This window comes from Hippichthys cyanospilos, chromosome 11, assembly GCF_059441005.1.
Source record: "Hippichthys cyanospilos isolate Australia breed blue-spotted pipefish chromosome 11, RoL_Hcya_1.0, whole genome shotgun sequence".
Classification (NCBI taxonomy): domain Eukaryota; kingdom Metazoa; phylum Chordata; class Actinopteri; order Syngnathiformes; family Syngnathidae; genus Hippichthys; species Hippichthys cyanospilos.
The window spans coordinates 11,659,278-11,671,822 of NC_142379.1; the positions used below are offsets into that span (position 1 = coordinate 11,659,278).

General features: G+C 39.4%; 1 protein-coding gene across 1 annotated transcript in view; it reads left to right on the forward strand.

The window, feature by feature from the left end:
* nxn (nucleoredoxin) overlaps positions 1-12,545 on the forward strand; it is a 38,977-nt gene that overhangs the window by 18,903 nt on the left and 7,529 nt on the right. The window contains exons 2-5 of the mRNA XM_088427596.1: positions 5,238-5,355; positions 10,720-10,853; positions 12,227-12,327; positions 12,398-12,504. Coding sequence (XP_088283722.1) covers positions 5,238-5,355; positions 10,720-10,853; positions 12,227-12,327; positions 12,398-12,504 — 460 coding nt within the window. The remainder of the gene's footprint in view (positions 1-5,237; positions 5,356-10,719; positions 10,854-12,226; positions 12,328-12,397; positions 12,505-12,545) is intronic.

A 12,545-nucleotide genomic window follows, 5' to 3' on the forward strand; every position in this document is an offset into this window, starting at 1 on the left:
TCATTCACTGCTTGCTGTTGAGCACATGTAAGCCCCCAAAAGCATGGATCATGTTTTTGCTCACAATTACAGTTGTCAATATGTGAAGCTGATTATTTCATGTACACGGTATTTGTCACCACCATACTGTCGCCAAACATTATGGTATGTGTTGCATGTTTGAACTTAACCCCTAATTTGCAACCCTAACCCAAGTTTGAAACCCTCAATTTGAACCCCTAATGCTTGTTTGAAACCTTTTTGAAGCCAGACCTGAGCATTATGTTGCTCTTGAGATGGAGTCTTTAGAAGACGATGCATGAGGTCGGCTGAACCCGGAAAGCGTTATGCAGGAAGGAAACAGATGTGAGGCTTTCACGAGGGAAGGAAAGGGCTTAACAAGCGGGTATATAACGTGTCACTTGATGCCTTAATGTCACTTTGCCCAGGTAATGCACACACGGCCTATATCCTTCCTGGCCCTCAGGAAAGGGAAAGTCCGCTTGTATTGTGCATGGAAAAGCAAAGAGATGTGACATGTAGGGACATGACTATAAATAATGAAGGTTTTGAATAGACGGTGACTTGCTATGCCTTGGAGCTCTCTGTGTGCTCTTGTTTTATGACAAGCAGAGAACTGTGTTACCATGATTTACGAGGCAGCCAGTCCACCATGGAAAGAAGACAAAAAGTGGGTCACAAATATGACATCCATCCTATAATGTGACGGCTGTTTGTGGAATATTTGCTCATTGCTGGCTTATAACCAAAATTTGAAATACTAACACTTGTTTGGAATCATAACCCTCGTTTGAAACTCAATTTTAAACTCTTAATCTGTGTTGGATGATGCGGTCTTGTTTCCCTCTTTAAGGTTTGACATGTTACATACTCGGTCAGGTGCCAAAATATGTTTGTTGTGAGCAAACGATGCTGCAGTAATTGCTTCACGTCTGCAAACCCAAACGCCTCCCAAACCACTCACGGAACATCTCCTGTCTTTTAAAAACATTCTGTTTGGTGCGAGTGCGAAGTAAACACGAGGAATGCGGAAGCTATGGATGCTCATGACGGTCAAAAGCGCCACAGCAAAGAGGGAAGTAAAATATCAATAATATTATTTGTTTTAAATCATCCATAAGAAAAATAATTTGAATTCATCAATAAAATCGATATCTCACCCGGGGTGCCTAGAAAACAAGAAACTCAAAACTTCTCATAAAAAGTCTGGTCCGAAACCTTAATTTTGAAACCTAATGAACCTCTAATATTGAATTAAACCCCTGCTTTGAAACTCTAACCTCACAGCATATTTAAATGTTCCCATTAATCCTTCCTACATGTGAAGTCCCAACAACAATTTCAATGCAAAACATGTGCACAAGAATAATCTTTTTCAAATGATCCTCCACTGTCGCAATGAGGCGCAAAGCACTGCTAATGCGTGTGAAATGTTTCCCTTTTAAAGCAGCATCAATATTCATGTGTTGTGATGTCGAAAGCACGCGAGAAGGAGGAGGAGCTGTGGGACTTTAGATTCAGGGTCAAATAGAGGTCACAGCAGGGAAGCTTTCCAACCCCCCGCCCCGAACTCCCCCACTTACTGCAGCACTGTGGAGTCTCTCGTGTGTGTAGGTGTGTGTGTGTGTGTGTGTGTGTGTGTGTGTGTGTGTGTAATGATTGCTGACTGCAGCTAATTGAGCGTCAAAGCGTGCAAACGGAGCTCATTAATGCGTTTTGTGCAATTATTAATATGTCATGAAGGCATAAATGAGGCCACATTAGGGGTTTACACCAACTGCTTTTCTTTTCAGTCTTTTGGGCCTTTTGCAGCTTATCTGTTCATTTTACTGCTGGCAGACACAAAGAATGCACCTGGCTTTCCAAGCCGCCAGACTTAGGCCTGAGGTAAGACATGGAGATAGTCCAGCTGGTCCAGACAAAAGTCAAATCGTGGGCCGGTTCCAGCTGGTCCACACTAGAACTAGGCTCATTTCTCTGCAGCTGGTAGAGCAGCAGGCTGCAATTGTTCCATCTATGGACAAATTTAATCTTTTGTTTTAATGCGTCAAATGAAGCTTTTTTTTTCTTTTTAATCAGAAAATCCTGTTTTAGTTTTACCATTTAGTCTCCCCCACCACACAAAATGCTGCTCACTACTTCAACAGGTGCAAATGCAAAAAAATAAATAAATAAATAAATAATTGAAACTACCCTAATTGCATTTCTGACTTAGCAGATAATGGATGGTTTGAAATTGTATTTGGAATTAATTGTTACATGGTTTTAAATGGACATTGAAATTTTTAGTTCAAAACCCTCTTGACATCTATTCAAGACCTCACCGGTTCTTGAAGCAAGCCCTCATTTGAAGTACCAATTTGTGCATTCACTTGAAATCCTGTGAAATCCTATTTGCAACCCTAGTTGACTTTTTCTGAATCTCTTGGGCCAGTCTGCAGTTGCTGTTTAAAAAAAAAAAAAACTTTTCATTTCACTTAGAAACCCAAATTTGAACACCTACATTGAAGCCATAATTTGAAACCTGAACACAAACCTGTAACCCCAACCTTGCCTTGTATAACTCTAACTCTAGTACGCAGATCAAATTTGAAGCCCTAACCTAATTTTAAATCCAACCCAGGCTTGAAACACTAAAACACTGATTTAAAAGGCCAAGTTTGAAATGAAAGCATGTGGGCAGAGCCTTTGAATGTCTGCGCTACACAAAATCCAAGAACTCCAAAGTGGTCTGAACTTAGTGCTCACACATAGTCCTCGGTTCAGTGCACCTCCACCCTCCCTACGTGCTCAATGGTCTGTTTCAAATCTTTTCCACATTACTGTGCATGTAACCCTTTTCATGCTCTTTGTGATCAAAGTGAGCAACAAAAAGCAGATAAGAGAGTGAAGAATGTACCCGCTGCCATTGTGACTGAAGCCTGCCTGTAGAGTCACAATGCAGCTTATAGCTGCTGAGATCTTTTGTACGCCTTTATGCATCCCCCTCACTCTTTTTTTTTTAAACTCCAGTAAAAGTGGTCACCATACACAAGGAAAGTTTAGGCCCTGTATTCAAGCAGGTCGCTTTTGTGCCCGCACACACAAGGAGGTGGTGCTGGAGGGGGTCTGCTCCTCTCCTCCACCTCCATCCCCCCCTAAGCACTCTGACATTCTAGCACCTGTTCCCAGTCACAAAAACATTAATTTATCACTGAATTATTAAGCGGGGGAAGCGCGCACAATATGTCTGGCGCTCTTGGCACTGAAGGGCGGAGGGCGTTGCCGTGGCAACGGGAGAGGTGGTAAAGGTGGCGAGACAGAAGGGGGGAGAAAGACTGGAGTCATCATCGCCATCATCGAAAAATGCAATTTATCCTGCTGCTCTTTCGGCGAGTAAAATGGCCGGATTAATAAAAGATGCAGAGATAGCGGCGGAGGCCCCCACTTGATAACGCTTAGATCGACAGCGTGCTTCAAGGAGATGACGGCAAATGAAGAATGTGACAAGATGGAGTTATTAAGAGAGGTTAGGGCCTTCATCGCTACAGCTGTCTCTGGCGAGGCCAGCGGGTGGCATCTGAAGTGGTAGCAATCGCTTGCAAAAAGATAAAACGGGAGGACCCTTAGCTACGAGGTGTAGCTAACTAGCTAGATACGTTAAAGTGATGAAACTGTTAACTGGTTCATTTTGATCAGTTGGTAGGTTTAATTCTTATGTATAATATTGATATGTTTATCATATATTGTCTAGATAGGTTCAGTACTTACGAAGTAGCTTGAAACATTTGTCCACCATTGTCACCATCTTATTTTACCGCAGTATTTGTGACTTTGAATGTGTATGGCTGTAAAAGGCGGGACCTGACCTGGTGAGTGAAGTGGGTGTCAGCGAATAAGGATGTAGAAGAGCTGTCTGAACTTTTGCACAGGGCCAGCTTCAGGTGTCAGTTGCTTTAATTGTTCATGGCGTTCGCTTGGAATTACTTTGTCATAGTTTGCAAGTTTCTTCAGGTCATAGAAATTTGAATCATGTAACAAATTTATTTTACAAACACAGCAGTTTCTCAATATTAGATTTGCCACAATATTATCGCCCTCAGCAAGTTACTGTTTGAAAAGGGTTGTATTATGGAAATTCAACTTTCTGGAGGTTTTAACAATGCTATAATGTCACACACAAATGACACGTTTGGACTGACCAATAGTAGGCTATAAATTTTTGAAAAACTATCAAATTCAACACGTTTGGCCTCGCGTCAGCAATATTTTACTTTTTGTTGACGATTGGAGACATTCGGTTGTGGTACTATATCCTGGAATTTATGGCATCTAGCCTGATTCCTTGTTAAGTGTAAACTGATTCCAAAACCTTCAACATTCCACTTTTATGTGTGTTTTTTTTTTTTTTAAGTTGATTTGAATGAGTCAGTGAAAGTAGTGAGGTAGCAATCATCCTACTAGGGGTTTAGCTGTAGCACCTTCCTCTGGCTACTTTATCTGCCCTTCAATTAGCTGTGTTCTTTGTGTAAAATTCTGACGGACCCAAAAATTAGTTGGTTTCTGACTTAAAACTGGCCATTTTTGTATTCAAAGCAAAAGTCATCATCTACTGGAATTTAATGATCTCAATACACTGAGCGACATCAACAGTGTAAATGCAATTTTCAGCGTCTGCCCGAAATGCTAACAAATTTGAAGTCAGGTCTCCTAAATTCTGACTTAGAGCAGCAATAGCTCCAACTTGAGCCCCATCACCTTGATAAATACATGCGGCAATGCCAATGTTAACTTTCCGGCATGAGAAAGGCGGGGTCTCTTCCAGCTGACTGAAAGATGTACTTACACTCACCATCAGTTATGCTAAACACTCTAATGTTAATCACATTGTTGTGAGCTTTACCGCAGCATTCATTTAAAGGAATGAGTAAAGTGACATTTTGTAGGCAACACAAATATATTTCATCCAGCTGAGATCATTTTCTTTAGGATTTATGTGTTGTTTTCTTTGGAGACATGATGCTGTGTTTATTGCTTTGGCTGTAATAGCTTCCAATGAAATGATGTTTGTAGGGGTGGGAGTGGATCAATATGGCATGTGATTGTTCCCACTTATTATCTCCTCCAGGGACCCTCACTGTGAGAGCTATTGTCTATGCCCTCTGCCTCGAATCCGAGTGGTTTGAGGCTGGCGTGGAAAATGCTGAGCTGTGTGTTTCAAAATGGAAGACTAAATCCATTGCTTTTTCTTTTTATAGATGAAGCTGTGGAACAAGTACAAGGTGACCAGCATCCCGTCGCTCGTGTTCGTGGACGCCGCCACGGGGAAGGTGGTGTGTCGGAATGGTCTGCTGGTGGTCAGGGACGATCCCAAAGGTGAGCTTGAGCTTAAATAGCTAACTGTGTATTTGCCCGCTCTGTGCTCCTTTTTCAGATTTGCTTGTGTTGTCACTGGGGTTCCAGTTTTCACAACTTGGTGTAGCACACTGCTGTCACTCAATATTTCTCTCTGTTTTTTTTTGTAGCATGCTTTCACTTTGTATCTCTTTTTCGGTCTTTTGTCTCGGACGTTTATGTCAAGCGCTCACACTGTGCAACTTTTCTAAGCTGCTCCTCCTCCCCAGTTTTTTTGTCATTAACCTTCTCTTACTCTGTGCTCTTATTTTCGGAATTTTTCCTCACTACTGTCACTGTTCATCATTACTCTGGCTTTTTTTTTTAAATTGCAGAAAACACTTTCTAAGCTGGTCATATGCTTTTTCAGGCTTTTGTGTTGCACATTCATGGTACAATGCCACATTTTCAGAATCTGTAGTCAGGCTTTGTCTGGCTTTTTTGTAGCAACCTTCGGTCACCACACTCCTTTTTCAGGATTCTGTGTTACTCACAGTTACTATTATTTCTCTGATTATTTTTTGGTTTTTCTACTTGCCTCGTTTTTTTAAACCGTCTCTGTCCGTCTTATCTATTTGCGTAGCTCACTTACTGTTGTGCTGTGCTCATTTTGCCCTTTTTCTACCTGATTTTCCAGACATTTGTTGTATCCTGTGCTCAAGCTATTTCATTTTTGTGCTCTTTTTTTTCTAGAGCTTTTATTTCTTTTGAAATTGAGCCTTTTTCTCAGGCTTTTCTTGGATCTGCTTTTACAATTATCCTTGTGTCATTCTGTGTTCCTTCTTCAGCTCTTTGTGCATCATGCTTTTGTCACATGTTTTCATTTTAAGTTTTTGCGTTGGACATTTTAGTCATGCTTCTCTTTTTGTGCCCATTTTCAGCCTTTTGTGTTGGAGGTGTCCCTTTTTCAGGCTTCTTTTAATGCAAACTCTTGTCATGTTTGTAACCCTTTTACGCTCTGATTTAGTGAAGCACAATGCTTTACAGGTGCACTCTGATTACTGTGATTCTACTGAATGTAGTATGTACACCGGTTCTTTTGGGGAGATTTTTTGTCGCACATTGCTATTACATTCTTTTCACTTTCTTCACCGTGTGCCACTTTTTCGGGCTTCTGTGTATCACACTGCCATCACACTCGTAGAGTATTAAAATTAACATAACATTTACATTCTTTTCCATGCCTTTGCAGCTCGAGTGGTATACTAAAATGCGATTAGTCATGTGAGAGAATTGCACACTAAAAGCGACGCAGCCGAGAGCCAGGGTAAATTTCTTTTCTTTTGACAGCTTTTACTGTCTAGCTAATGAAATCCAGGACAAGCCTGCGGTGCTATTTGCATGATTCATTAACTCTGCTTGCAAACGAGTTGGCGGTGGCAAGGACATTAATCTCTCGCTGCTGTACAGCCACAAACTATTCATTAGTATATTATTATATCATTGTTATTATATTATAACATTAGTATTATTATTATTATTATCTTTTGTATTGTTTTTATTTTATTGCAGCTTACGTTCCAGATTTTTTCATGTTTTTGTTTGCCTAACAGGATTTTTCCACATCACATCTATTTCAGATTTAATTATTCATAATGGGTTAAAGCTTGCTAAGAAAAATGATGAACGTATGAGAAAACCTACACAACCTGGCTCAGTGAAGCAGCATTTTGCTCATTGCTATTGTCTTTATTTGTTTGTCATGTTCAGTGGAAAAGCAGCTGCTGATTTAGTCAGAAGAAATCGTCATACATTCTGTGCGTTTTCTTTATTCAATCTCTCCTAAACTGGTAGGGCACAAAATACAGTGACAACTTTGTGGCGTTTCCTCATAAACAATAGGGCCGCCCGGGAAAAGAATCAGACACGCATGGTTGATCTAGCAACATGGCGGTGGTGCGTGTACAACACGAGGTTCAGTATCTCTTCAGAGTTCGCAAGCTAGCAGTAACATTTCTATTCATTTCGCGGCTGTTTGTCCGTTGGCTTTTATACCATACACCTTTCAGGAGCTTTTGGATATTGGACTGCAAAATTACAACCATTTAATAAGCAATCTTCGCCTAATGTCTGAGCTACAGAGAGCATGCGATGCTTTGCATTCTACATGGCGGACCGGAAGTGCTCACAGGTGGCGTAGAGATTGTGAACAAAGGCGGGGGAAACACGGAGGGCTGAGAGGGAGGCTAAAGCTGGTCTGCTATTGGTTGGCGTCACCGGTTCCAAAATGGTGGCCCATTGTACTTAAATTTGATTAGCCTGATCTACAAATTGATTTTTTTTTATTTAGTCAAAAGCTGTGAATGTTCCACAGTACAAATTCACTATTCATGATAAATTATGTAGGAAGCTAATAGTGGCATTTGCGCACTTTAAAGATAGATTGTACATTCATTTTAATCATTTCAGTTTATCTGATTTTGTATTTTATGTTTGTGTATTGGATGAAAATACACAAGTTCTTAAGTTACCTGTATGTGTTTAAATATACTCAATTGCCTTTGAGGTGAAGTAAAGGGCTCATGAGGTTATTTGTAATCTGCATCAGAGCTTCAGCTAATTTTAAGTCAAAATAAAAAAATGGTAATTAGTCAACTAATCTAATAAATAATCGCTGATTAATCGACTATTGAAACAATAGTTAGTGACAGCCCCAGTAAACAGTATGTTTGTTACTGCAAGGCAGCACATTTGTAGTTTGTGTCTTCCATGTTAAGTCAATAGATTTCGCATAATGTGCATCTGCTCTTCACTATTTCTTCTCTTCCTTGGTAGGAATAGACTAGAAGACAACTCCTGACTTTTCCCCATATACAATTGTACGTTTGCCATTATGAGGTGGCTCCATTTTTATTCTACGTGTGAGAGCAGCTGCCATGTTGGCCAACGTGGGTGCAGGAATGATCCGAGCGCGCATTCTCGGCCTGGATGAAAAGGCTGACTGGAGTGCCTGCAGCCTGTGTGAAAGATGGAGAGTGTGCGAGTGGCCTTTTTAGCCTCAGGAGGACCACAATGAGTGGCTGTTGCGCTGCAGACGTGTCATTCCTGCCTAATGAAGCCCTGCGCATAAAGGCGCCATTATGGAGCGGCCGTACAGGCCTTTATTTAGGATTACCTCCACTGCCCGCCCTCCCTATATAACTCCACTTTCTGGTGCCCGGGGCCAACAATGAAGACACCATAAAAAGGAAGTGAAAGCGTGAACCAGAGCCGCGTGAACCGTTTCCATGGAGTAGGTGGCCCTCTCCAAGAAGTTTGATTTGACTTAGCTGCAGCACATTTGTTGGGCATTTCTAGCCAGCATCAACAGGGCCAAAATGAAGTTATCAGAAGCTATGCTTGAAAAGATACTAGAAACAAATCCTTGAGTAATTTGAGCAACTTGGTTCAAAAAAGTGCATGAAGCATTTTTTTTCTGCTTATGGTACCCACTCATTTATGTGTATGCTACCAGGAATTAGTCTAGCCAAACACAGCAACGATTACAGCCCTACTTCAAAATAAACTTGGCCTTACCAAATAGTATATAGACATAAATGCCATGAAATGCTTTTATTTTGAAATAGTTCCCAACAGCATGTTTCGCAGTGGTTTGTTTTCCAGCGTTAGCAGCTGGCAGCACTTAAGTGCCCCATATTGGCTGCCAAGTGCTGCCATACGACTTTTCAAAAGCAGTTTAATTTACGAAAATGCATATTTTAATGCAGACAGAATGACACAGCTGGTGTCCCTTTTGATCTCGTAGACCATAATCTATGGTGAGAGACTTGTCTAAAATAAAAAAAAAATAGTGTTCTGCTAAGCACAAGTTAAAAAAAGAACAAAAAAAATGTTTTTTTTAATTTCTTTTTATTTATTTTATAATATATCTGTTGTTCACTATGTAAATATGTTTTTGGGTTGGTTTTTTTTTGCCTTCTATGTTTCTATTTGGTATCTAGCAAAATGATATATTTTTTTTTCTGGAGACTAACCTGTTATAGAGATTATGTTTTTGTTTAATTGCTACCATTTGGTAGCCATTGTTACCAACTAACAGAAATATATAGATGCAACTCAGTCCAGAGTTCATAGAGTTTCTTGAACTTTTCCTATTGCTATGAGTACCGTTCAATAATTTGAGAATTCAAAATATCATTGATGCTTTTGAAACACATCTGTTATTTTAATCGAAAACTGGAACCTCTTCTTGGTGGTTCCAAAAATAAATTAGGTTCTGTCGTCAACAGTCAATTTCCTTGAAAACCTAAAACTGGTTTCAACATAATGTGTGGTTGCCTCTTCAAAGACAGAAAATTGTTTTGAGGGTTGCCGAAACATACTTTAAATTAATCCTTAACTCCCAGTAGTCTTTAATGTTTAGTCTTCTTCCAGTAAATAAATATTCTTAAATGTTTAGTCTTTTTCCAGACCTTGGGTTAAGTGCCGACGTCCAAATAACTTGAACGGCTCCAAAAAACCTTCCCACTGTGTGGAAATTTACAATTCTCATTCTTAGATTTCTCCAGAGTTTCTTGGACTTAGCCCATTGTCTAAGTATTGGTCAAAGCCACTGGTGTACAACTTTTTGAAATGATGATCTTGGAATCTACACTTGTTTTGAAATGACTTTTCCAAATGTGGGTAAATCTACATTTCTCCTTCAAAGTTCCTCAAACTAGTTCTGAGTATTGGTTGTTCTTTTTATCTACGATTGTTTTCACAAGACTTTACCCCAATTTGGGATGTAATCTGCATTTGCCCTTTCTAGGTAGTCACAAGGATGTTTTGAATTTTTCCGTTTAAATGATGAAATTATTTCTGAAAAACGAATTAATTGTGTACTTAAAACATTATATTTTGTAATATTTATAACATTTATAACATTATAAATGTTTAAAATTATAAATAACATTTACATTATAAATGTTTAAAATTTAGAAAAAGCCTGGTGACACACTATTCAACAATGGGGGGGTAAAGGTTTTTTTTTGTTTTTTTTTTTACATCTACATTTACAAAATGAAAATTGTGACGATTGTATAAAATAGAAGTATAAGTAGAAATAATTTAAAGTGGAAAAGTGAAGTATTAGCTTTCAAAACTTAAGGAGGACTTGTGTCATGATTTCTTTCATTCAGCCGGTCACTTCAAATGTGACTTTTTGTGAAATCGGTCCATGGTGCAAAAAAAGGATTTAGACTTGCTTTACTGCGCTGACAACGTACCATTGAATCAAATAATCAAATTCCTTCACATTATAATGGACAAAAAAAAGTATTTAGTCGCTCAAACTCTATGAGCTGGTTGCAAATACCAAACCTTGGACCACCCCAGGCTTATATTGTCCCCTTTGTCTATTCCCAGGCCTCGAGTTCCCCTGGGGGCCCAAGCCGTTTGCAGAGGTGGTGGCTGGGCCTCTGCTCAGGAGCAACAGGCAGTCGACCGACAGCGCATCCCTGGAGGGGCACTACGTTGGGGTCTACTTCTCGGCGCACTGGGTCAGTGTCTTTCATGAAGTCACATTTTTGTCTCTCACCTTGTAAATAGCAAGTTAGGGTTATGTGAGGTTAAGGTTGACCTACCAAGTGCAGATAGGAGTACTCCCACTCCCATTTTTCCGATTTTTATTATACCGCATACACATATCAACAAGACTTTATATCAGAGAAAGACATAGAAAGTACAGAAACCCGTGTTCACATGTAGGGATTAAAAGTAAACAAGATGACAGAAAAATACATACTCAAGTACAGGTTCCTGAAAAATCTTCTGAAGTAACAGTAATGAAGTATTTATACTTGCACGATTCCAGAACCACAAACCCTCTGTTGAGGGGTTGGCAGGACCAAACCATAATCACACATGACACAGAGATGGACCAGAAAGTAGATTGTTTTGTACCACAATACCACCAAACACTCAAGTCATTTGGAGTGAAAAGCCAGAAAAGTCATAAGTTGCAAAGCGCCTCCAAGTGGTCAGAATTGTCATTGCAAGTTTTCGGTTGAGTACTATTCTAGCGTTATTCTGAAATTAAAATAATCATAATCTACAATTATGGCTTTATTCTGAAGAAAAAATTGGCTTCATTCTTTTAAGATTAATGTTGTTTTTTATTTAAATTAAAAGGGATGCCAACCCTTTTACTTTTTACTTATCAAAAATATGCTTTTAGCAGGCCCACTAGTTTAAACACAGCATTCTAATTAACACAGTGTTTGTGGAAAATGAATTAAGCAGCAAAATCTACTTTTCATCCTTCTTGGGGCGGGCATTTTTCCTCTTATTGTCGACTGAAAATGCTATCACATTGACTAGGGTATCACGTACCGACCAATCATAATTCAGCTTGTGACACAGCGCACTACCTAACTCAGAAAAAAAATGTGGTTGTTACCTGAGCTGTGAGCAACTGTGACGTCATTTTCAGGAAACAGCTACAAAACGACCACCTCCCGAGATGAAAAAGACTGAGGGATTTTGTTTCCTAAATCATACTCCACAAATACAAAATTAATGCAGGGTGTAGATTAGTGGGGGTTTATGGAACATATTACTGTAAAAGATGGGGAAAAGTTAATAAAAAAACAAATTTGTATTCTGTCTTGATGCATTTTTTTCTTAGAAAAATGTTGAAACTTAAACGTTGAAAAAATCCAACTTTTTAAATCTTCTATTCTTAAGAAAAAAAGCTCTAGACAATATACACTACTTTTTTTCTTGAATAAATATGATTACGACAGGAAAAAAATGCTTCATCCTTATGATATAAGCCATTTTTTTTCTAGAGGCAAATGTTTATTATTTTCTGGGGGAAAAAATACTTTATCACAATACTAATAAAGTGTATCATCTATTTGATATCTTTTAGTGTCCACCATGCCGCAGTTTGACACGAGTGTTGGTCGAGTCGTATCGCACCATAAAAGAGTCGGGGCAAAAGTTTGAGATAGTCTTTGTCAGCGCTGACCGGTAAGATACTGGATTCTTTATAGCGCCTAGTTATTATGATACACACATGCATTATTTGTCCTTCCCATAGGTCTGAGGAGTCTTTTCAGCAGTACTTCAGTGAGATGCCTTGGTTGGCCGTGCCGTATTCAGATGAGGCTCGACGCTCGCGACTCAACAGGCTGTATGGGATTCAAGGTAAACCATGTGCTCCTCTCACTTAGCTTACAGAAGCACAC